General features: G+C 40.3%; 1 protein-coding gene across 1 annotated transcript in view; it reads right to left on the bottom strand.

Annotated features, from left to right (window-relative positions):
• The window catches only part of mylkb (myosin light chain kinase b), an 81,624-nt gene that overhangs the window by 22,473 nt on the left and 33,217 nt on the right, over positions 1-25,934 (bottom strand). Inside the window, exons 9-11 of the mRNA XM_060074660.1 lie at positions 20,549-20,584; positions 19,800-19,890; positions 11,733-11,936 (exon numbers count right to left, since the gene is read on the bottom strand). Of these exons, the coding sequence (XP_059930643.1) occupies positions 11,733-11,936; positions 19,800-19,890; positions 20,549-20,584 (331 nt within the window). The remainder of the gene's footprint in view (positions 1-11,732; positions 11,937-19,799; positions 19,891-20,548; positions 20,585-25,934) is intronic.

Below are 25,934 nucleotides of genomic sequence, written 5' to 3'. Positions count from 1 at the left end.
CGGTTGTGGATTGAGGTAGGGTGTCTAGAGCCACGCCTTGCATGGATAGTCACTGTTTCCCAGCAAGTGACACCCAACTGGTACATCTCAAAAAGCTGCCTCAGACCGCTCACCATTAAAATGCGCGAATCATGGGTAGCTGAAGATCCAGGCCACTTTGCAACAACATCCAGTAGGCTATGTTAAAATTTGCATCAAAAACAACCTGCGTGTTGATGGAATGCACTTTCTTCCTATTGACGAACACGTCCTCGTCTTTTTATGGCGCAATAATTTTTATGTGCGTCCCGTCAATAGCACCGACCACACCGGGCATACCTGCAATTGCCATGAAGTTGGCTTTGATCCTGTGTAATTGTTGAATGTCCAAAGGAAAGTTTATGGCACGGCTGACTGATGGTTGCGATATTTTTTAATCGTCGGCATTGCAAAGTTGCATTTCCCCTGTTGCTAAATAACGTAGTGTGGCCAAACATTTTACTCTGGACTAATCTGATTATTCCTGTTAGTCGGGGATGTTATTGCATCGCGCATTAACTCCACAACAAGTTTAATACCCTAACATTTCGTCTCGCAGGCATTTACGATTCTTTGTGAATAGGTCTTACTGAGTTAGGAGTCCTCTTGAGGACTTTTAAGCTCTCCAAGACTTATGGTGCGGCCACACCAACCGCGTTACTCGCGTTGGATAACGCGAGTAACGCGCCTAACCTGACCTGACGCTTGATCAGTGTGTGGTGGTTCAACGCTTCCAACGCGCCAACGCAGCTCAATGAGTCCATGTCCATGCAAGTGAACGGAGCGTTCCCTCTTCGTCATAACTATCAAACCAAACATCCTTCACATTCACCGAGCGAACATTATGAAAGTAAAAATGCACATTTCTCGCTAAAAATGTTTCCATAAACGCATTTAATGGCGTAACGATGTAACTATTTCCACCCAGAATAAAGAAAGATGTCGGCCGTGGCTGCGCTGGAGTCCGAGGTAGGAAACGCCGCCGTGTTTGGGTGCATGATAGAGTTTAGATCGGGTTAGATTAAATAATCTCGGATATAAATAACAATAATCGGGTTAAATAACTTCACATGGTGTGTCTGGTGTGTTTCCAGCATTCGTAGTGTTGATCAGCAGAGAAATAGTCCGCCAAGACGTTGAGGTTGCTTAGCAACCAGAGACTCTGTCCATGCAAGTGAACGGAGCGTTCCCTCTTCGTCCTAACTATCAAACCAAACATCCTTCACATTCACAGAGCGAACATTATGAAAGTAAAATGCACATTTCTCGCTAGAAATGTTTCCATAAACGCATTTAATGGCGTAACTATGTCACTATTTCCACCCAGAAAAAAGAAAGATGTCGGCCGTATGCTTCTGTGCAAGCTCACTACTCTCTGCCAGTGACGTCGGGTCAAGCTCCACGCTGATTGGCTACCGCGGCTAAGCGTCACGCGTTGAAGCGTTGAAAGTTAAATTTTCTGAACTCCGGGCGTTGGTGCGTTGGGCGCGTTACTGCGTTTACGTGCGTAATTACGTGCAACTGCCGCGCCTAATGCCCCCAACGCAACGCTTCAACGCGTGTACCGCGCCTAGACCAATGGTTCCCTATACAAAAATGCCGATTTTCAACGCCCCTAACGCGAGCAACGCGGTTGGTGTGGCCGTACCTTTAGGTGCTACTTTTAGGCCTAAAATACTTTGTGAATTGCTCTTAATGAAAAAAGTTAGGAGTCCTAAATTTAAGAGTGACACGCCCATTATTTTTAGGAGTTACTCCTAAATTCGCCAGTTAGGACCTACTTTTAGCCCTAAGATCCTTTGTGAATACGGCCCCTGATCCTTCATGTTCACCTCTCTCTGAACTTTGTAAGTAGAACTAGTACTATTGTTGCTGTTTTTGCCATTAGGAAGTCTAGATGAGTCAAATTCTAATGCTACATCAATTTGGTAAATAAAGTCCCGATACAACTGTTCAACTATAATTTGAGATCGGCAAAAAAAAAAGTAGTGGTACGATCCATAAAAAGCACCTTTGTTTGTGGTTTGAGTGTATAGTTAATCCAGTTAATGGGAAATAACTGGCAGTGTTAGGAAAGTTCACTTTCTACGTGAACTAGTTCAAAGTTCAGTTCACAAATTTTGAAAAGAACTAGTGCAGTTCAACGTTCATAATTTACAATTTTGAACTAAGTTCACAGTTCCAAAAAATTAACTAGTTCTTTTTTTTTTGAATATGTTGCTGTGAGCTATTATTTGTTTCCGGTATTTTGAACATTGAGCCTCCTTTGTGGTCTCTCTAGGATGAAATAGAGTGGTTTAATCAAGTATCGTAGCGAAATACAGTTTCTATCGTGTTTTATTGGACATTTAGCGCATTTTGTAAATCCCATTGATTTCTGTTGTAGGACTCTTTGCTCGTTGGCCGAAAACGGAAAGGGGGGTGTTCACATTTGGTTGTAGTCTTTTCGCTCTGGCCCTACTGTTGAGTCGGAGAACCGAGCGAAAAGATTACAACCAAACGTTAACAACCCCCCTTTCTGTTTCCAACAGGCAATGATTCTAGGAGGTATTCTAGTCTGCTGAGCTATGAGCCAGAGAGCTAACGTTATGGATTGTACATATTTATAATTCGAAATTCGTCTCAGCCTTTATGACGGATACTCACAGATACTCTAGGGTCTATAGCATGTAACCGAGTTGTCTGATTACAGTTTAATTCATTTTTCACAATTTAACAGCTCTCGTTTTGAAGAATAATCACCGCGCCATTCGTTTCAATGGAATCAGGAGGGTCTATACTTTCAACATAAAGCGTACATATTTATAATTTGAAATTCGTCCCAGCTTTTATACGACAGATACTATAGGGTCCATAGCATATTACAGTGTTTTTCTGATTACAGTTTAATGTAACAGTAAGCTGACAACACCGCAACTGCAAATTAAACACACGGATATAACAACACGGCATTCTGCGTGCGTTTCCGCCGTGTTGATAAACAAATAACCCCCCTATTGAACGAAGTTAAACCGAGTGAGCGTGCCGTTCACAGACCCCAGAAAACGTAACGTTCGACCGCAGTAACGTTCATCAGGCAGTTATACAGTACGTTCAGTTCACGTTCGCCCAAAATATGAACGAGTTCCTCTACTATCGTTCAATGAACGCGTTCATGCACAACACTGATAACTGGCACGCATAAAAGTGTACTTACAGTGTGCTTAAGAGCTTTGCACAGTTTATGGAGTTCATCCATTGTCATAACTTGTTAAATATCCTTGAACATTCTTTGTAGCATTTTAGTATGTGTAATTTATTAGACTTGATCCTTTTTTGCTTTTAGATAAGGTTACCGAATCAGGATCGCTTTTATCTCACTTTATTTGGTAAAGTTTCGGTATGGTAACTATGAAGTAAAAGGAGGGGAATACGTATATACATGCGTGGAGAGATGTTTAGCGGGTCATTGGTCTAATATTTTAGAAAATGATGACATCGAGGCCAGCTCAGATAGTTTCTTTAAAAAATTAAATGACATTGTAACGCACTTTACAAAAAAAGGTAATTGCAAGCAACGTAAAAATTATCTGCCCTGGTTGAACAAAGAAATTATTAAATTAATGAAAAATAGAGCGCTTTAAAGCAATCTCTAAGAACAAGAACTGCAAGTGACAGATACATTTTTACATCACTACGAAACAAAGTTCTGAGGATGACTCGCAAATTGGAAGCTGAGTTCTACATTGAGACGCTAAAAGGGGCAAATGGTAATGGAAAGCTAATATGGAACAATTTAAATCAATTATTGAGACGGGACAAGTCCAACAATCTAAGTGATCTACAGCTCCAGGTAAATGATAAGCTAACTAACAATCTAGACATCATTGTAAATTATCTCAACAGATTTTTCATTAGCTCAGTTGAGGAACTGACAAAGCACTTTAACTGCTCACAGAATCCTCACAATCCTGTCGATGCAAGCAAACCAATGTTTAGCATTGAAGAAATATCTGTCCTGGAGGTAATACAAATAATCTCATCCCTAAAAAGTTCAAAGGCCAGAGATACATTTGGTCTTACTAGTGACTTTTTGAAAACCCATAAAGAGGCTCTTGCTGACCCAATTGCACATCTTGTAAATCTATCCATAAAACAAGGAGCGGTACCATCAACATGGAAGATTGCTAGGGTCGCCCCAGTCTTTAAGGCTGGGGACAAAACAAAATCTGAGAACTATCGACCAATAAGTATCTTGACCATAATTTCCAAAGTAGCAGAGAAATGGGTTACAACAAAACTGACAGAACACTCAAATAATGGCTATGCCACTCTTCATCCAATGCAGTTTGGATTTAGGAAACTTCACTCAACAGAGACTGCTACTTGCTATTTCCTGAAAAACTTAAAAAGCCTGCTGGACCAAGGCGGCTTTGTAGCTGCGGTATTTCTAGATTTAAAGCGTGCTTTCGACACCATTAATCATGACTTGCTTATTGCCAAATTAACCCATATTAACTTCTCAAACAGCGCCCTCTGTTGGATGAAATCATACCTGTCAGACAGGAAACAGGCGGTAAAAATTGGTGATTCATTATCTTCATATCTAACTTGTTCTGCTGGAGTACCACAGGGCTCAATATTGGGCCCTGTTTTATTCAGCCTGTATGTCAATAACTTACCAGATGTCTGTAGAAATATTAAAGTGCAACTATATGCTGACGATACTGTATTATACTGTCCTGCCAGCTCAATCAAAGAAGCTGCTGCAGTACTATCAGGAGCCATGGTGCCAGTGTCCCATTGGCTCCAAAACTGTTGTCTACATCTGAATACAAAAAAAACTGTCTGTATGTTGTTCTCCCGACAGCCAACTGCGGGACAGCAACCATCAGTCATGGTGGGTGGTGAGAGACTTGAGGTGGTTGAATATTTTAAGTACCTCGGGGTCATCTTCGATTCTAACCTTAATTTTAAGCAGCATATTAAGAAAGTTAAAAACACAATTTAATTTAATTTATCAAATTTCAAGCATATAAGACCTTTCCTGACTATGGAGACAGCAAAGACTTATATGCATGCAATGATATTTACTCACATCTCGTACTGTTACACAACATGGTCACATACATCTGAGAGCACTTTAAAACCAATCAATACTTTTTTCAAGAGAACTCTTAAAACGCTAGACAAAAAACCTATATACTACCATTATTGTAAAATTACAAATAAACACAAAATCATGGAATTCGATAGTTTTCAGCTGTTTTTGGATGTCCGTCTAATCTTTAAGGTTCTGAACGGTCTAGCCCCTCCACCATTACAGAACTTTATAAAGAAGAAATCCTCTAGAATAAATACCAGAGCACTAACTAGAGGTGACTGTGAAATACAACGCCGCAAGACCAAATTTGGTCAAATGGTGGTGTCCATCAGAGGAACACAGTCCTGGAATATATTACCATCTCATGTTAGAGACTGTGCCACTTACACCACCTTTAAAAAGACCCTTAAACAGTGGTTAGTAGCAAGCCAGACCTGCTCTCATATATAACCTTTGGTCATTCTACTTTTCTACATGGACTCTTGATGTGAATTGGGACCTATTTTGTGTGTAAAAGTGTTTTTTTTAATCTATTTTGTATACTGGTATGTTGTTTTTATGTTCTTGACTTGCCTTAGGACAACGGATGTAAATTAGCAACTAAGCTAACTCCGGCATATTTATATTGATGCTCTGGCTGACACGTTAATTAATGTGCACTGTCCTAATCAAATAAATAAATAATAATAATAATCCGAGGTTTCCTTGCCTGTAGAGTTTTGTCTGTTCTTCTGCGTGCGCGCTGTTTAGATACGAAGTAGGCGTGGCCTATATGACGTAGTACGTGCTCTGATTGGCTATGGTTTTGAGAGCCCGCCTCCCGTTTTACTCATGTGTGATGGTGCTGCCATCTTGTGGCTTTGTGCAGTTATTACAGCTTATATGCTTATTTGCATCACAATTGTTAATAGGTAATTTCATGTAAAATATTCATGAGCATCTTTAATTTATTGATGGAGTTTGTTTATGTATGTTTATGTGTTTATGTATGTATATAAGTTATTTAAAATAATTTAAAATAATTATTTTAAAAGATTCAAAAGTTTGTTGTCCATGCAAGTAAAGGTAAATCAGTTATAGTTTTTCTCAGTCGCTTTGGTACATTTCTCAGATCAGAATTGAAATTTGAAAAACAGTAAGTGCATTTCTCAAAACAATTCGTACAAATAGCAAAACACCATGGATTTCATGCAAAAGCAAGTCTCTTGCTCAAAATCCTTAGTTCGTTTCTCAAAAGTAAATATCTGTGTCAATGAACATGTCAGTGCCTTGTGTCATTGTGTACGGATAAAACAGTCAAATTGCTTAGTCATGTTGTCAATATAACAGTGTACTCCGGAGGGATGTTCTGATGTAAACCATGGCTAAAGTTTTGAAGACAATTATTGTAAATTGTAAGTTACACCTTAGTGTATGTGGGAGATTGATTGCAAGAGACTGGACAAGATTCACATTTACACTTTGACTGTTTGTACTGTCATGTGTTGACAGACCATGTCATTGCATAGGAAAATCTCCTTAGGGTAAACTGTACATGCATTGCTGTAGGAATTACAGTGCAGTCATCCTACACCTCCTGACCTTCCTGTCTGTTGGGCCACAAATTCTCAGACAATCTAACATTGTGTTGTGCTCCAGCTATATATATACTTGCCAGTTCATGGTTCAGGAGATGCACCTTTGAGCTATTCCAGTAAACTGGTTGATCGTTGGTTGATCTTGAACACTTCACACATTTCCCTTCTTTAGAGAAAGTCAAGATTTACCTGTCCTGAATTTACCAATTCAGGACAGATTTAGAAAAAAAGTCTAATGGAAATGTATAGAAATATGCTTGACATATTACGACAACTTGTTCAACCATTTTGCATGTGAAGACTTATGCCATAAACTAATGCCTAAATGTTGTGGGGGTGAGACTATTCAATAGAGACCCATTACAATAAATGTTGATCAACATGACATAAGCAATTGATAATGTAGGAAAGAGCAGAGAGTTGTACTGAATCATTTGCATGAATGTACCACAGCATTTGCAACTTGTTCAAAGAAATGAGAAACTGCTTTTTTGATGTGCACAAACGACACAATGATGTGAAGGCTGAACAGGTAGTTTTGAGAATTTCAATTCTAATCTGAGAAATGTACCAAAGCGACTGAGAAAAACTGTAATATGTGTCTTCAGTGATGTTTAGTAGTAATGTAAATTAACAGGGCAACGCTCCGCACGCTTTTAAAACGGGGGACGCAAAACTCAATCTCGCCTAGGGCTACCAAAGGGCTAGAACTAGCACTAGGGGAGAGAGCGGGAGAGAGGCGATGTCGGACAAAGGTAGCGAGCTTCGTTTAGCTTTGTCATGTACTGTATCGTCATCGTCGTGGTTGCCAGTTTGGGATCAGTCAAACCAGCACCTGCGCTGAATCAAAGTTCATGTTCCTTGCTTGGTGCCCTCTCAGCAACACGTGTAGGGTTGTCAGGTCAGTCGGAATCAGGTCATTTTAGGTTATCATGATCAGACCTTTATACACAGTAAAAAATCTTAATTCCACCATTGTTTTCTTATACTAACATGAACTGTATGTTTAGAATGTTTCCTTTCTTATTAAATAAATTGCTTTGTGAAAAAAATAATATATTTGCAAGTAACCATGAAGGGTTACCTGGACTTAATTTAAACCAACACAGCTCCTTTTTTATTTGTGAACATAGGATCCATTTAGTTTCTTACTTTTTTCTGTTCAAACTGGCTGAATGTGTTAGGCCCAAGTCTCCCTGAAAGTGCACTATTTTATATAATTTGCTGTAGTGGAACAAAGACTATAGAGGTATGTTCATGCGAAAGATATCTGCTATTACATCTCAATTTTTGCACAAAAAAAATTGTGCAAAAGCAGCACTGTATGACCGTTTGACTGTACGACGACAGTATGACCGTATGACCAACAGAATAACTGTATGACCGACAGTATGACTGTATGACCGCCAGTATGACCATATGACCGACTGTCTGACCGACAGTCTGATCGACAGTCTGACCGTATGACCAACAGTATGACTGTATGATCGACAATATGACTGACAGTATGAACGTATGACAGTATGACTGACAGTATGACTGACAGTACGACAGTTTGACCGACAGTATGACCGTATGACCGACAGTATGACCGTTTTACCGACAGTTTGACTGTATGACCGACAATATGACTGTATGACCTACAATATGAAAGTATGACCGACAGTATGACCGTATGACTGACAGTATGATTGTTTTACCGACAGTATGACTGTATGACCGACAGTATGACTGTATGACCGACAGTATGACCGTATGGCCGACTGTCTGACCGACAGTCTGATTGACAGTCTGACCGTATGACCGACAGTATGATTGTATGATCAACAGTATGACCGACAGTATGACTGTATGACTGACAGTATGACCGTATGACTGTATGACCGACAGTATGACTGTATGATCAACAGTATGACAGTATGACCGACAGTATGACAGTATGACTGGCAGTATGACTGACAGTATGAAAGTATGACCGACAGTATTACCGTATGACCGACAGTATGATTGTTTTACCGACAGTATTACTGTATGACCGACAGCATGACCGTATGACCGACAGTATGACCAACAGTATGACCGTATGAACGTATGACCGACAGTATGACTGTATGACCGACAGTATGACCGTATGACCGTAGACTGCCAGATTAGAGTATATTTTGAGAAATACATGTCTTCTGTACGTGGAGGTATGGTGAGCTTGGTCGGTATGGTAATATGGCATTCGTATACCTTAAAAGCTAAACAATCACCAACCATGTTTCTAAAGCACTTTGTCAAAATCCACTGTCAAACAGATGTTAGCGAAATAATTAGTGTACCGCTTTAGGGCCCAGCCTGCATTGTAGAGAGGCAGCGGTTCAGAAGGGAGAACTTCAAACAAACCATTTTTTGTTGTTTTTTCAGTTATAGGGCCCTATCTTGCATCCAGCGCAAATGACTTTATACACTGACGCATGTGTCGTTGCTAGTTTGTAACTGGCGCAGAGCGTTCTTTTCCCTCCACCGCCACGCGTCGGTAAATTAGGGAATGATCTTGCGCCCAAAGGGGCGGTTCAGCAAAAGGAGGAGGTGTGTTCTGGCGCAAACTGATTGATGAGTATTTAATCGTGAGAAAACATTGTTTTACCCTGAGTGAGAATGCATGAATGCGGGCGCCCGTGTGTGTATGTGTAAAATAATTAATGACTGCGGGCGCACGTGTGTGCGTCTATCTGTTTAAACACACGCAAACTAAACACGTAACGCATAATACAGTCCATGGCAATGTATATTAACGGGGGACACATGCATTTTAGGAACACAAGTCGACGATAATGCATGTAATAATGGTAAGAAACTATGTTTGTCAATGTATTGCTATACAGCGTTGGGAAGGATACTTTTCAAATGTATCCAGTTACAGAATACAGAATACATGCCCAAAAATGTGATATGTAACGTATTCCGTTTCATCACTCAATCTGAGTATTGTATTCTGAATACTTGGATTACTTTCACATGGAATTGCATTTCATAAGTGAAGGGATGCGGCATCAAATCCTGCTTAACAGGCCTATTCTGGTATGTTTTTCTGTTCAAACTGGCTGAATGTGTTAGGCCCAAGTCTCCCTGAAAGTGCACAATTTTATATAATTTGCTGTAGTGGAACAAAGACTATAGAGGTATGTTCATGCAAAGAGAGAGAGAGAGAGAGAGAGAGAGAGAGAGAGAGAGAGAGAGAGAGAGAGAGAGAGAGAGAGAGAGAGAGAGAGAAAGAGAGAGAGAGAGAGAGAGAGAGAGAGAGAGAGAGAGAGAGAGAGAGAGAGAGAGAGAGAGAGAGAGAGAGGGATTCAATCATTGGTTCGTTCAATCAATGGACAAATAGGTTTTGGGCGGTAGTGGACCGGTAGAACTCCTTCTCACTCGTCCTGGTGCTAAATCTGTTAAATGCATCGGCATTTTTATGTGTGTTTTCCAGCATAGGTTTTATTTGGGTGTCTGTCCAAATTCCCAGACGGTCAGACAATTTGCTGCTAGTCTTATAGTTACCGCTTATCAAACAATAATTCCCATAATGCGAGCGGCTGAGCGGGTGCCTGTTACGTCCAAAGAGGCATTTGCTTTTCAGAACTGGAATGGACCGATGTGCGTTCGCTTTCACATCTCAAGCGAACCGTACCAGGGTTTGTTTGGTAGCGAACCGAGGCCAGCTGTTCAGGGAGGTCTCGGTCGGCTGATTTGGTTCACATCGAAGTGAGGTGGTTGCATTCACGCCAACGCAAACGTACCGAACCAAGGGACCAAACTCGTTTAGTGCGCACTAAATGCTGTTGGTGTGAAAGCACGAATAAACTGCTGAAACAGAAGTATCGGCATGTAATCCATTGATTTCAACAATGTAACTGTATTCTAAATACCAACTATTTAAATTGTAACTGTAACGGAATACAGTTAGCTATGATTAATATTCTGAATACGTATCGCCGGTACATGTATTCCGTTACTCCCTAACACTGTGCCTATATCATTGAATACAACCACAGTTACCTCATATCAAATGTGTGATGAGTTTCTTTGCCAAAATGTATTTGAGGATTTGTGGAAGAAAACGCTATTCCATGTGTGAATTAGGCCATATTATTTTGCCATAACCTGAGCCGAAGTTTGAAATTAATGTGGTCATGCATCTGTCTCATCGGAGACTGCAAACGCGCTGTCAAAATATCAACTCAGATTAAAATGCGCTCATGGCTCTTAAAGGGGATGGGAGATGGTACTCTCATTGGTTTATTACACGTTACGCCCAAACCACATCTACGGGTAATTTGGCTACTTCAGACCAACCCTTTATAGATTTGCGCCGGGCGCAAGAGTCATTTATCCGCCGGTAAAATAGCAACATCGCCATAGAACAGCCCACAAAGCTTCTGCCGTTTGCCGCTTCTCACTTGCATTTCAGACCACCATATAGTCCCACAGTCACCTGGTACATGTGTGCCGAGTTTGCAGCTTTAACCACTTTCGGCACCAAAGAAGTTAATGTGTGGGTGTTTGGTCAAGTTGTGGTCACTGCACTATATTCAATGGTCTGACCGTGTGGGATGCATCATGAAAGTTGTTCATCGTGACAAATGGTGCAAGTATAACAAGTTTCATATATATTGCACTTCTAAGGTTATAGCGCCACCTACACTTCATTCTGGCTCATCCTTTTTATCCCTAACTCCATTTACGAGTTTTACAAGCCTGGCAATTTTCGACAATGTCGTTTTTGAGACATGGCAGATTTTGTCAGGAAAATAATTATAATACTATGATTACAATACAGTAGGGTTCCTACGGATTTCGTAGGACCCCTAATAATAATACTAACGAAACCAATAGGGTTACAACGGATTTCGTAGGAACCCTAATAATAATAATACTAACGATTACAATAGAGATCCTACGGATTTCGTAGGACCCCTAATTATATAGATATAAAAAAAAATACAGCACTCTTGGGGCCCTAAGCGGCCGTTTAGTTTGCGTATAGGGAGGGCCAGCTCTGAGTGTAGCATGATACGTACATCTCCAGCACCATGACGATGTCGGACTTGCCCTCGAAGGCATCGATGCACTGGACCAGCTTGGGGTGGTGCAGGCTGTTCATGATGAGGATCTCCTGCCTCACGTTCTCCTTCTCCTTGGCCGAGAACGCCTTGATGAACTTACCGGCCCACGTCTTCCTGGTGGCTTTCTCCACAAGCTTAAACACCTGGCCGAACTTACCCCTAGACACACAGGTATATAGACATATATACATCAATATTAACATAGACATAAATATATAGACATGAATATATACATACATATAGACAGAGATATATAGACATGAATGTATACATCAATATAGACATCAATACAAACATGAATGTATACATAAATATAGACATACATACAGTATATTTACATGAATATAGACATAAATATATACATTCATATGAATGTAAATAAATACATAAATATATACATACATATATACATAAATATTAACATATATACATTAATATATGCATACATATATTCATAAATAAAGACATATATAAATATAGACGTAAATATATACTCACCAGCTCAAGCATCTGGCCAAACCTTAAAACACATGCATTTATATAGACATACATATATAGATATACATACGTATATATAGATATGCATGTGTATAAAGACAAACATGTACACAATGAAATATACATATCTATATCCTCTATTTGTATATTCATGTAAACATATGTACATCTATATACCTGCATGTGTTTTAGGGTAAGTTTGGTGAGATGCTTGAGATGGTGAGCACATATGTATGTATGTATGTATGTATGTATGTATGTATGTATGTATGTATGTATGTATGTATGTATGTATGTATGTATGTATATATATATATATATATGTGGAGTTGCTGTACGGCCTGCGGGAAAGATACAGGTGGAAGGCGTTGGATTGGTTGGACTATATCATAAAGGAGGTTGATGACCCTTTTCCCACCCTGGTGGTTGTATTTACGCGGCAAATAAACCATCTCTTTGAACTGCTCTGCGTGTGTCAGAGTGCTGTCAAGCGATTCAAATATTTATTCGCATTAATGTCATAGTTAACTCGCGATTAATCGCACATTTTTTTCTACTATAAATATCCCTTGATTTTGTGCTGCTAGCCTTTTAGTGAGATCAAAGAGTGTTGAGAAGGACAGTAAGAAGAGAGAGCTGCAGTGAATTCAACCCGGTCCACTGGACATCGGGTAGGTGCATGACAGTGGTAGGCCTACCGTTAAACTTCAATAGCCCAGGCTTTATTTGTTTCAATCACTGAACTTTCGAACAAAACTCTTGCTCAGCAAATACAATAAAATGTATTATTTAAACCAGTTTGAATATTCCTACCGTACGTAGGGCTATACACATTACCCGGCTATCGAATAATGCCTTCACACACGCAAACGCACACGCACACGCACACGCACACACACACACACACACACACACACACACACACACACACACACACACACACACACACACACACACACACACACACGGTGGCGGAGTGGTAATCGGGAGAGTCGGGAGAATTCCCGGTGAGCCGTTAATGTTTCGGGGCTGTCGGGCTGATTACTGAGGGATAACTATATTGCATTTATAAAAGTTCCTTGCAGCGCCGTCCGGCAGGCGGCAGCCTGAGCTGTGCACCCGCATCCTCTCACTCAGACGCAACAAACTGTCAACGTCGCAACCATGTCGATTTTGTCTAGAGGGGAGTAGTCTCGCAAAGCCAGACCAAACTACAGCAAGTAGATTGGTCTGGAACCACGCTACCTCGAGCCGTCTATCCTTGGGGAAACTGGGCAGGCCTGTTTTTATTTCTTTATTTCTTTAAACCAATCACAATCGTCTAGGGCGGGGCTACGCCCAGGAAGCAGCAGCGGTGTCAGAGCCATGGACGTATTATAGAATGGACAACGGATTCCAAAATGGCGCCTATTCATTCCTATGTAAACTCATGGACATATTATCGATATTATTAGACATTCTCTAAGGTGTCGAGACTCAAGCACTTAACTTACCTTAACCGATTGTTCCACACAAATTGTTAGTTAACGATTTAACAACTTCAACATCTGCTATTACAGTCGTTATTTTTTTGTAGGACTTGGGCCAATGACCTTGCACAGAGGTAAAATCATCTACACCACTTGTCATTGATTTCTATGCATTCACTGATCTTTACAGATGGGTTTGTTTTAAGCCATTGAATATAATTGCTCTGCCCTGCAACACATTATAAGCTATACTTGTTTGTTAAATGAGAAATATGGTCTGGGTCACATTGAAACAGTAACAGTTGTATAACAGTAATTATACAAACATTATTCCATCATTGCAACAGGCAAGTTTATTCAAACATCACACTAACAAGAACACAATAAGAACAGTAACTAATAGTAACTAATGAAAAAAAAAAGAGAAATGATTTAACAACACGGCATACTGAACAGAGGCAGGGAAAAAGGACAGAGGAAGAAGACTTGTCCATTGTCCCAGCATCAAGGTCCAACTGTAGCGATCAAGAAAGGAAGATGCGTGAGGAGGAGTACAACAGAACACTGCTCTCTAGGAGATTGTTTACTGATGTAAACTAAATTGATGCAGTCTTAAAATTATGATTCTAATCCAGGTTTCTATTTCAGGAGAAAGAAATGGCTCATGATCGTTGACCATAAAAAAAAAGCTTTATCATCGGCACTAGTAAGGATTAAAAAAAACACTCTGTAAGTAACATACACGTAAAACATTCGCGCATTTTTTTTTTTTTACATTAGCTCACTAAAACTCTGTAACTAGTGTATTAAGCAAAAAAAAACCTTACCTCCAACAGCTGGTGTTATCGTTGCGGGAAAAGGGAAATGCGGAAGTGCCGAAGTACTTCAGAAACTGCCGTAAAGCAGTACCTCTGACAGTATGACAATGTGTGACGTCATCGCATGTTTTTAACGCCTTTTTAGAACAGATACATGACCTTAAAAAATTAAATATTCAGAGTTTATTATCTTAGCGGCTAAGATAATAAACTCCTCTGAATATTTCATTTTTTAAGGTCATGTATCTGTATCTCGTTTCGAGAGTTCGCAGATTAACGCATCCGTAGGCTGCACAAAAGTCTGGCATCTTCACTTGTCAGCAATTTCCTGTAGAATTCATAATGTAAGACAAACAAACCCGATTGGAAATCATGTGCAACTTCAGTTTAATCATGTTCAACTTAAATTATATTGAAAATAGCAATTCTGCCTCTCATATCGATGTAAAATTACTGGGTAGCTAGTAGCCTACCCGTGATACACAACTAAGCTGCACGATTAAGTCGTTTTTCGAAGAGAAAAGCTGCAATTTAAACATGTTCAAGCTTTCAGCGAGATAAGAGTTTGTGCAGATCACTGATTTACGTCCGCTACAACAGATTCCACCAGAAAGCTTTACTGTGGTAAGATGGCAGCCCATGGTGACGTTCTAGATGCCACCGTAGGTCATCTAGTTAATATATATATCTATGGGGGCAAGCAAGGATACGGAGCTACGGTGGCGCATTGCATTCACATCAAAAAAAAGAAATCTGGTTATCTCATAATTATGAGAAAATATCTCATAATTACGAGATCTTTATGTCATAATTACGAGATCAATGTCTCATAATTACGAGATCTTTATCTTTCCCATAATTACAAGATAATTATCTCATAATTACGAGATAATTATCTCATAAATACGAGATATTTTTCTCGTAATTATGAGATAATTATCTGAGGTAATTATCTTGTGATTACAACATCAGAATCCCATAGCCTAGTCTTCCACCACATTTTTACGAGATAATTATCTCGTAATTAGGACATAAAGATCTCCTAATTATGAGATATTTTCTCATAATTATGAGATCTTTAGGTCATAATTACGAGCTAACCTGATTTTCTTTTTGTGATGTGAATGCAATGCGCCACCGTACGGAGCGGATGAAAAACTCCTTAAAAGTGTGTGTTTGTGTTTGTGTCACTCTGTTCGAGCCTGCATGAGAGTTCAATGCTGTTACGTCTTTCTGACCAATCGCAGTTCAAGGCCCACCTGGGCTGTACCACTTCGGAAGGGGCCGCTCAGTTGCTCCCCTCTTATGCCGCGTTTTAATATCCATCCGTCTTGGAGGTCCGAGGACGTTGCCTAGCGACACTCACAAACACGCCCCTTTTCCTCGGACGGCGAACTCGCCATCTCGGTTGAACTCAGTGGTGACCGAACAAAAATTCCGAGACAGAATTCAAGATGGCTGCGCCCATTGTGACTTGAAGTATGAACTGTTTTCATTGTGCTTGGACCACTTTGGTGGTTTAAATGGCAATTTCAATCACTCGTATTACTGCAATACCTTACTGCGTCCGTATCTCTGCCTATGGCCTATAGCCTACTTATTTTGGAGCGCCTGGTCCTCTGCCAATGCTACCGCGACAACAGCTTTCCGGGTGGCGTCCATGTTTGGGACACGTGTGTGGGCGTGGCGTGGCATCAGATTGTGGGCGTGGCGTCAGATCCGAGATCCGAGTCGGTTCGCAGAGAATACTCGAACGCAGCATTAGTCTGGCTGAACGGAAGTGGACAGCGTCTATTGCCTAGCGTCGGATTTCACCGCTACTCCTCCCCTTCCGGTTGCTGGCATTTCCCCCCGGCACTATTTTGCATGGACACCGCCAATGTCTAATATGAGGAGAATGGGCACTCGCTGGTTAGTTCTGGTTTTCAGCCGCGAGCTTCTCTGCAAAGTGCAAAACTGAAAACGACCACAATAGCGTCACCATTATTGACTCTAGAGTCCCACAACTTGTTCCAGATAGTCATGGCCTCTATTTGGTCTTACTACAACCTTTAGCTTTGAAAAATATATCTAAACTTATTTTTAAGGATTTTCTATTTAGCAACAATTTCGATAGCGTCGCCGTTATTAACTCTAGAGCCCCATAACTTGTTCCATATAGGCATGGCCTCTATATGGTCTCGCTACAACCTTTAGCTTTGAAAAATATATATCTTCTTATTTTTGAGGAATTTATATTGGGCAAAGAATTCAATAGCGTCGCCATTTTTTACTTTATAGCCCCAAAACTTGTTCCATATAGGGATGGCCTCTATATGGTCTTCGTGCAACCATTAGTTTTGAAAAAAATATCTGTTCTTATTTTCGAGGAATTTCTATTTGACAAAAATGTCAATGTCCATTTTATTTTACAACAATTTCAATGGGGTTGCCATTATTGATTATAGAGCCCAACAACTTGTTCCATAGAGGCATTGCCTCTATATGGTCTTACTACAACCTTTAGTGGTGAAAATATATCTCTTCTTATTTTTGAGGAATTTTTATTTAGCAACAAATTCAAAAGCGTCGCCACTATTGACTCTAGAGCCTCAAAACTTGTTCCATAGAGGCTCGTGCTCATTATGGTCCTACTACAACCTTTGGTTTGGAAAAATATGGGCCATGCCTATATGGAACAAGTTTTGGGGCTCTAGAGTTAATAATGGGGACGCTATTGAAATTATTGCAAAATGAACAATCCTTTAAAATAAGAGATATATTTTTCAAAACAAAAGATTGTAGTAAGACCATAATAGAGGCCATGACTATATGAACAAGTTGTGGGGCTCTAGGGTAAATAATGGCGACGGTATTGAAATTTGACCATTGTGGTCGTTTTCCGTTTTGCACTTTGCAGACGATCCCTAAGCTCGAGACTGTGTAAGCCGACAGCTAAAGACAGCTTGTTTGGATGAAAACAATGTTGTAGCTGGGTCTCTAGGTTATTTAGCTAAAGGTGTCATTTGTGTCACAACAAGGTTTCACTGACGATCTATTGAACCGCAAACTCCGAAACTGCCAATTACTTTCCATCTTTACGGAAGTACCGACCAACAATCAACTGAACAACATGTGGTGGAAGACTCGGCTATGGGATTCTGATGTTGCAATCACGAGATAATTATCTCATAATTACGAGAAAAATATCTCGTATTTATGAGATAATTATCTCGTAATTATGAGATAATTATCTTGTAATAATGGGAAAGATAAAGATCTCGTAATTATGAGACATTGATCTCGTAATTATGACATAAAGATCTCGTAATTATGAGACATTTTCTCATAATTATGAGATAACCAGATTTCTTTTTTGTGACGTGAATGCAATGCGCCACCGTAGCTCCGTATCCTTGCTTGCCACCATAGATATATATATTAACTAGATGAACTACGGTGGCATCTAGAACGTCGCCATGGGCTGCCATCTTAACACAGTAAAGCTTTCTGGTGGAATCTGTTGTAGCGGACGTAAATCAGTGATCTGCACAAACTCTTATCTCGCTGAAAGCTTGAACATGTTTAAATTGCAGTTTTTCTCTTCGAAAAACGACTTAATCGTGCAGCTTAGTTGTGTATCACGGGTAGGCTACTAGCTACCCAGTAATTTTACATTGATATGAGAGGCAGAATTGCTATTTTCAATATAATTTAAGTTGAACATGATTAAACGGAAGTTGCACATGATTTCCAATCGGGTTTGTTTGTCTTACATTATGAATTCTACAGGAAATTGCTGACAAGTGAAGATGCCAGACTTTTGTGCAGCCTACGGATGCGTTAATCTGCGAACTCTCGAAACGAGAACCCGTGGGATCACCTTTCACCTGTAGGATATTACAATATTATGACTTATTTTTAGGATAATCGTTAGTTACTTAGTGGAAGTATATACAATACAGGTCCTGTTACACAGGAACAGCGGGGCTAGTATGACATAATAGTATTGCTAGATTGTTGTTGACACAAGGCTTTTTAGAATATGTTTGTTAACACAATCACTGAATGGAATTGGACACTTTTTTTTATTGTTTTTAGTGTGGTTAATCTTAAATACTGATTGAAAATGATGACAATAATCAATATAGCCTACCTAGGTGCATTTCTCACTTTTTTAAGTTTTCCCAAAGCCAGAGCGATGAGGATAGAGTGGGAAATTGGTAGCATCATGCCTTCAGTGTGCATATTGTAAATAGTTCTTTGCAAACCAATGGTGGCATCATGCCTTCAGTGTGCATATTGTATATAGTTCTCTGCAAACCTATGGTGGCATCATGCCTTTAGTGTGTCTTGAACAGCCACAAAGGTTGCACATATTGTATTCATATTTTTTATATTTGTCTAAATGCATACTTGACTGTAGATAGATTTGAGTGAAGTCACCAACACAATAGATTGCTGAGTTAGGGTTAGTAGCCCATATATTGATTTAACATAAATAGCATGAATACCTTGTGCATGTGTGTATTTATTGCATCTACCGGTTCTGTTTAATGTTAATTTCATATGAAAATGCATGGTTATAATTACATAAATACATCTCTGTACAGGGTGGGGATTTCAACATGCAGCCTTTCTTGATATATATTTGCATAGGGAAATCTTGTACCTATTTTAGAACATTATCCATTATTCAATTATTCATAATTATGTACTGTCATACCTACATCTCTGACATTTATAACAAACCAAACCGTTTGAAAATCGGTTGAAAATTATATATCTATGGCTTGCCGAAAACAAGTTTGTGCGACGTGCTTGTTGTTTTGTTTCCGGTGTAGCTAGATCCGGTATGGTGTTGTAGTTTTGCTAACGTGACTAGGTGCTGCTAGACAGCTGGTGAAAAAACTAGTGTTTGCCAAGCCAAAAGAGCGTGAATCACGTGGTAAAAAAATTAACGCAGTTTAAATTGGTTTGCGTTAACGCCGTCAATAACGCGTTAAACTAGTATATATATATATATGTATATGTATATGTATATGTATATATATATATGTAGGCCTATGTATGTATATGTGTATATATGTATCTATGCATATATGTATATATATGTATGTATGTGTGTGTGTATATATATGCATATGTAGGCCTATGTATATATATATTTGTATGTATATATATGTGTGTATATATATATATATATATATATATATATATATACACACACACACAACAGTACAGATGTGTGTCCTTACGTCCCCAGTCTCTCCTCCACGTCGTAGAGGTCCTTGACCTTCAGGTCGGGTCTGATGCTCACGTCTCGGTAGTCAGGATCCTTCCCTGATTCTAAAACAGGACGAGGTCAAAGGTCACTCTTACTTAAGTCACTACCATTATTATTGGTGTCATGTTTGGTTCTGTTATGTTGAGAGGTGCCCGGTTGTGTTTGGGTGGTGCTAGATTGTGTTTGGGTGGCGCTGGGTTGTGTGATGCCTGATCGGGTGATGCTGGGCTGTGTTTGGGAGGTGTTGTGTTGCGTTTGGGTGGTGCGTGTTGTGTTTTTTGGGTGCTGGGTTGTGTTTGGGTGGTGCTGGGTTGTGTTTGGGTGGTGCTCAGTTGAGTGATGCTGAGTTGGTCGGTGCTGGGTTGTGTTTGGGTGGTTCTGGGCTGTGTTTGGGTTGTGCTGGGTTGTGTTCGGCTGGTGCTGGGATGAGTGATGTTGGCTTGTGTGTTGCTGGGTTGTATTTGGGTGGTTATGGGATGTGTTTGGGTGGTGCTCGGCTGTGTTTGGGTGGTGCTGGGTTGTGTATGGGTGCAGCTGTTTTCGGGGATGCCTGGTTGGGTGGTGTTGTGTTTGGATTGGGCTGGTTTGGTGCTGGGTTGTTTTTGAGTGGTACTGGGTTGAGTTATTCAGAGTTGGGTAGTGCAGGGCTTTGTTTGGGTGGTGCTGGGTTGATGGTGCTATGTTGTGTTTCAGTAGGATGGTGCTGGTGGGAGTCAGAACCTTCATCTTCCTCCTCAGCCTCGTCTTCGTGTTCCTCTGTTGAAGTAAAACAAAAGGTTGGATCTCTGCTCAGAGCTTCACAGCGTGGCCAGTTTTGACCATCAGACTGAACCAGACATCTAGGTCTGGTTCAGTCTGGCTGAGAGCACAGGAGGACCTGCTCTAAGTACATCTGCTCTAAGTACACCTGTTCGAACTAGAAATGCTCTAAGTAGACCTGCTCAAACCAGACCTGCTCAGAGCAGACCATCTGTTGAGGGCTACGTTCTGGCAGAAGTCCTTTTATTGGAGTAAAGGCTTTTATTGGAGTAAAGTCATAGGTTCCAGGCTGCTTCCTGTATAAAGGTAATATGGAAGAGGTTGTATCTGATGTCTGTTTTTTTTTAGCCCAGGTTGAACACATTCTTCACCCTAGAAGTCAGACATCTATTGAGGTCTGTGTCAATTCTCTTTTGTTCCTTTATCATTATGCTGTTTCATCCTGCTTTGGATTTCCTCTTCTTGAGCAAGCAAAAGGTCTAATGTCATAAGGCAACTTGGTCTTACAGGAATCCGTGAAATGACCACGGACCGTTAACTCAAAATCCGTGGAATCCTGACGGAAACGCACCAATTTTCATGATATGGCCACGGATTTTGCTCCAATGCAAGTTGACACTCGTATTCCGTGGCCCACACACAGATCCCCGTTTCAATGAATGAGTCGACCAAGGGTGCTTAACTCAAAATCCGTGGTGGCCTCACGGAATCACTTAAATTGTCCGTGATATGCCAACGGAATTTGCTCCAATGCAAGTTAATGACACTCATATTCCGTGGCACAAACCAGGTACGGTGCCAGGATTCCAGTTGTGGATGGGACAGAACAATTGTGGGTGGTGCTTAAATTAAAAATGTTATCAAATCCCTGTTTAACCTAACACAAAAGACTATACTGTTAATAATATAATATATATTATATACTGTAATATACTGTTATTATCTGTGCATAATAGAGATTTGAATAGCTTGATGCTCTTTAAATATTTTGTTGCATTGTAAAAAGTTTCGGTGCATAGGACGGACCTATCAGCGATCGCTCCATAGGCCTTTCTACACCGCGGCTTGGCACGCCCGGCAAATTCACCGGGCTTTCTTGGTTCACTGGAGAAGGCGGGGCTGTGCACGGAGTATAGACCTCTTTGGAATAAATTCCATACTCTCAAATGTTTTTAATGAATGAAGACACCCGCATGCAAGAATGTGTTAATGTCTGAGTAGGCTACAAACGTGATTAACAATTTACAAGTGCAAAAACACCAACATATTCTTTATATTGCTGACCACATTTTTCCAGACAAAAGACTCGTAAAGAACGTTCCTCTGCCTCTTTCTCGTAGATCGCACCATCTTTCAACCTTTTTGTTAAATGCGACTGCATCACCTTCTCTCCCATGATGGTCAGCAGCTCCCAGATTTCACAGTCTCTCGAGTTAGAACTGCTCAAGTTGATATTGCTGCATTATTGTCTCTGTAGAGACAACGCAGCAACTCCTCTACCCAAGCCCCCCTCTCTGGAACCGCGGAGCGTCTAATTGCATTTAGCCTACATCAAAAAGAAACCGCCAGTGTGTATAGGGTCCGGGAGTGTAAAAACGTCTCTTGGTTCTGACCAAAGTCTGACCGCTTTGGAATCTCCATTACGCACCATACCTGGCTGTGCTTTAGCGCGTCACTCTATAGACCAGGTCTAGTAGGCTATGACTGTAAAAGTCGTCAGGAATCGAATATTTCCCTATAACATGAGGCCGACTATTTCAGAATTCTGTTCAATTGTTTTAAGTTTTCAACAATATTTAGATATCATTAGCATCAGACTGACCTCCAATTCACGGTCATCCATGAGGATAACAGCCCTTTAACGCAAATCAAGCATAGGCGTCGATTACACCGGGGACGCTGGGGTCGCGTCCCCACCAGATTTTGTCAAGATCCATTTTGTACCCACCACTTGTAAAAAAATAAAATAAAAATATATATATATATCAGAGTTGAATAATTATGGATTATTACACGGGTCTTCTCAATGCTTTGGAACACTCCGTTCACTTGAATGGGCTCTTCACAACTTCCGGCTGTGAATTATGTTTGAAAATTCACCTTGTAAAAAGACACCATGTGAAGTTATTTTTTCGTGCATGGGCCTTCCTAACGTTCAGCTGTCAATTATTTTTGTTTATTACAAGGCTCTTCTCAATGTTGTAGTGTAATGTAGCTTAGCCATCTCATGTCGCCATGGGCGTCAGTTTGGTTTGAAATGTGCTGGGGACAGTCAGAGAAGCATTCGGAAGTGCATTTTTAGAAGCGCTGGGTACAATGAGGATGCACTCTTTTTTCTCTCTTTAGTGCCGGTAATGAAAGGTTCTGAAAGACGGCATAACCATGTAGCTAATTACTAAGGAATATAATGCATACAAAATCGTCTTTTTGAAAACGTTTTAAGAAGAAAACGTTTTCAAAAAGCATCGGACATATGACCCACTATGTTCTGCTCCACGTATCCAATGTTGACAACGTGACATGATATGGCTAAGCTAACAACATAAACAAGAGGAGCTAGGAAAGGAATTTAACTGTGTGTTTAAGGTCAGAAGGGCCAAAGGTGTGGCTACACACAGCACTACAAAAGTCGTCAAGATTGAAAAAGGAAAAAATATTTGTTGCACAGCTGAACGCTGTATCAGATCATGAGCTGGCTGTTCTCAATTCACAACACGGATTCCATCAAAACTAGCCTACATCAGGCATTCTGACCAAAGCTCAGGCACTCCCCCCCACAATTATTCCAGAATTCAAGCAAAGCAAGAATGACCAAAAGTCACTTTGTCTCAACAAGAGACTGACTCCACCGACTATCAATTGCAAGTTAAAACAGCCGACCACTTGAGTGCAAAACACACAAAAGACCTCGCCACAGCACCAGCAAATCTTAAGCAATAAATATCGCGTCTTACCTTTATTTATGTGGCAGTGGTCTGCAGATGCATCCCGTGGTGTAGCCAACCAGATCCGTTAAGTTCAACAGGTTATCGTTCTGATACTGTCCATGGTACTAGCAACCTGCTCTGGTGCTTCTTACCTATGTATTCAGGCTAAAATGACTTGATTGTCTGATGCCTCATCATCCCAGCCAAAGAGTATTGGTATTATTAGTAATGGCTACTTGCCAAATCGAAAAAATTACTTCACACAGTGTGTCTTTTTCCAATGTATTTGTTATCATTCGTAGCGTTGATCAGCAAAGAAATAGTTCGCCAAAGTCGTTGACGTCGCTTTGCAACCGAACAAGAATGTAGTCTACAGCATTGAGAAGAGCCGTTTAATAAGTAAGGGATAATGTGTAGAATGCCGGTCATTATCGGGAAAATAAGCCCAGACAGGGCGAACAGGACACCAACGCGCAGCGAGGGTAATTGCTTCCCACTGAAGGGGCTTAAATTCGACCGGCGACGTTCTATACATTATCCCGCTTATTACACGGCTACGTGCCAAAACGAAAAAATGACTTCACATGGTGTGGCTTGTTACAATATATTTGTTACCAGCATTCGTAGTGTTGATCAGCAGAGATAGTCCGCCAAAGACGTTGACGTCGCTTAGCAACCGAAGATGCTGGGGTTGAAAAGTTACCGGACTACTTTAGGAGTGATACCAAAGACGTCATTATAGGCAAAAAGTCCTTTGTTTTCCTTGACAGCGGTCAATTTATATCTAGCATTCACCGCAAAGTTGTGAAGAGCCCATGCAAGTGAACGGAGCGTTCCACGGCATTGAGAAGACCCGTGTAATAATCCATAATAATTCAACCCGATTTTTTTATTTATTATTATTTTTATTTTTTAAAGTGGTGGGTACAAAATGATTCTTGACGAAATCTGGTGGGGACACGTCCCCGGCGTAATCGACGCCTATGCATGTCACGTTGTCAACATTGGATAAATGGAACAGAACGTAGTGGGTCATATGTCCGATGCTTTTTGGAAACGTTTTCTTCATTAAACGTGCCAGACAGATTTTGCATACATTTTATTCCTTAGTAATAAGCTACATGGGTATGCCGTCTTTCAGAACCTTTCATTACCGGCACTCAAGAGAGAAAATATAGTGCGTCCTCATTGTACCCAGCACTTCTGAAAATGCACTTCCGAATGCGTGTGCGTCTCTGTCCCCAGCACATTTCAAACCAAACTGAAGCCCATGAAATCAAGCATCAATATCAACAAAGTGACGGTATGGCACTATATCCCTGTTCTCGCCCATGCACCCATCATGAATTTAATAGACCACTCTCGTTGCTTCGAGGATGTCTGGTGGTCTCCGTATATAATAAATAAATAAATATCTATATATAACGAAATAAATAAATATCTATAAATATATATATATATATATATATAGACATGTATGTATATATACACATACATATTTATACATGGACCTATATATTTATTTATTTTGTTGCTTCGAGGTCTGGTGATTTCAGTCTATAATAAATAAATATAAATAGGAATGTATATACCTATTTACATACATACATATTTATATATATTTATTTATTATATACAGAGACCACCAGACCTACTCGCAGCGATGAAAGTGGTCTATTAAATTCAAGAAGGGCCGGCGAGAATAGGGATATAGTGCCATACCGTTAATATGAATTTCATTCATTTCTGAGAGGATGGTCAATGGTCAGATACAGATCTTGTTATAACGATAATAGTTACATGGTCTACTTATATTATAACTAGGGCTGTCAAAATTAACGCGTTAACGCAGGGTGATTAATTTGTGGAATTAACGCGTTAATTTCTTTAACGCATGCGCAAAATGACCCGCCCAATATTTCCCGCTCCAGCACTTGCCGCCGCTATTTGCCGCTCTAGAGTTTTGACTGAGACACAAGATGGATACAGAACCGAAAGAAGTTGTTGGCCCTCTGGATGGAAAGTTTGAATATAAAAAAAACAAAGATGGAACACTTAATAAACAAGCAGTGATTTGCACACTCTGCAAGAAGGAGTTTTCGTTTCACCGAAGCACTTCCAGCCTAAAGTACCATATCAACGCATGCGAAGGCCGTGCATTAAGTAAGTCTATTTCTGAGAACTTGACCCAAAAAATTGCCAAATGGAAGACTGTCGGCCGATTAATATTGTCGAGGACAAGGGCCTTGCGGAAACTTGCTTCACGCGACGCATTCTACAAGCCACCGTCAAGAGGCACAGTAATGACTAAAATCCACGACCTCTACAAAACGGAAAAGAAAAAGAAAGAAGAGGACTTGGCTGTAGCTGACTATGTCGCCCTGACAGGAGACCACTGGACCTCTGTGAGTAACAACAAT

The sequence above is a fragment of the Gadus macrocephalus genome, chromosome 16 (assembly GCF_031168955.1).
Source record: "Gadus macrocephalus chromosome 16, ASM3116895v1".
Taxonomy (NCBI): Eukaryota; Metazoa; Chordata; class Actinopteri; order Gadiformes; family Gadidae; genus Gadus; species Gadus macrocephalus.
This window is presented reverse-complemented; position numbering and strand designations above follow the sequence as displayed.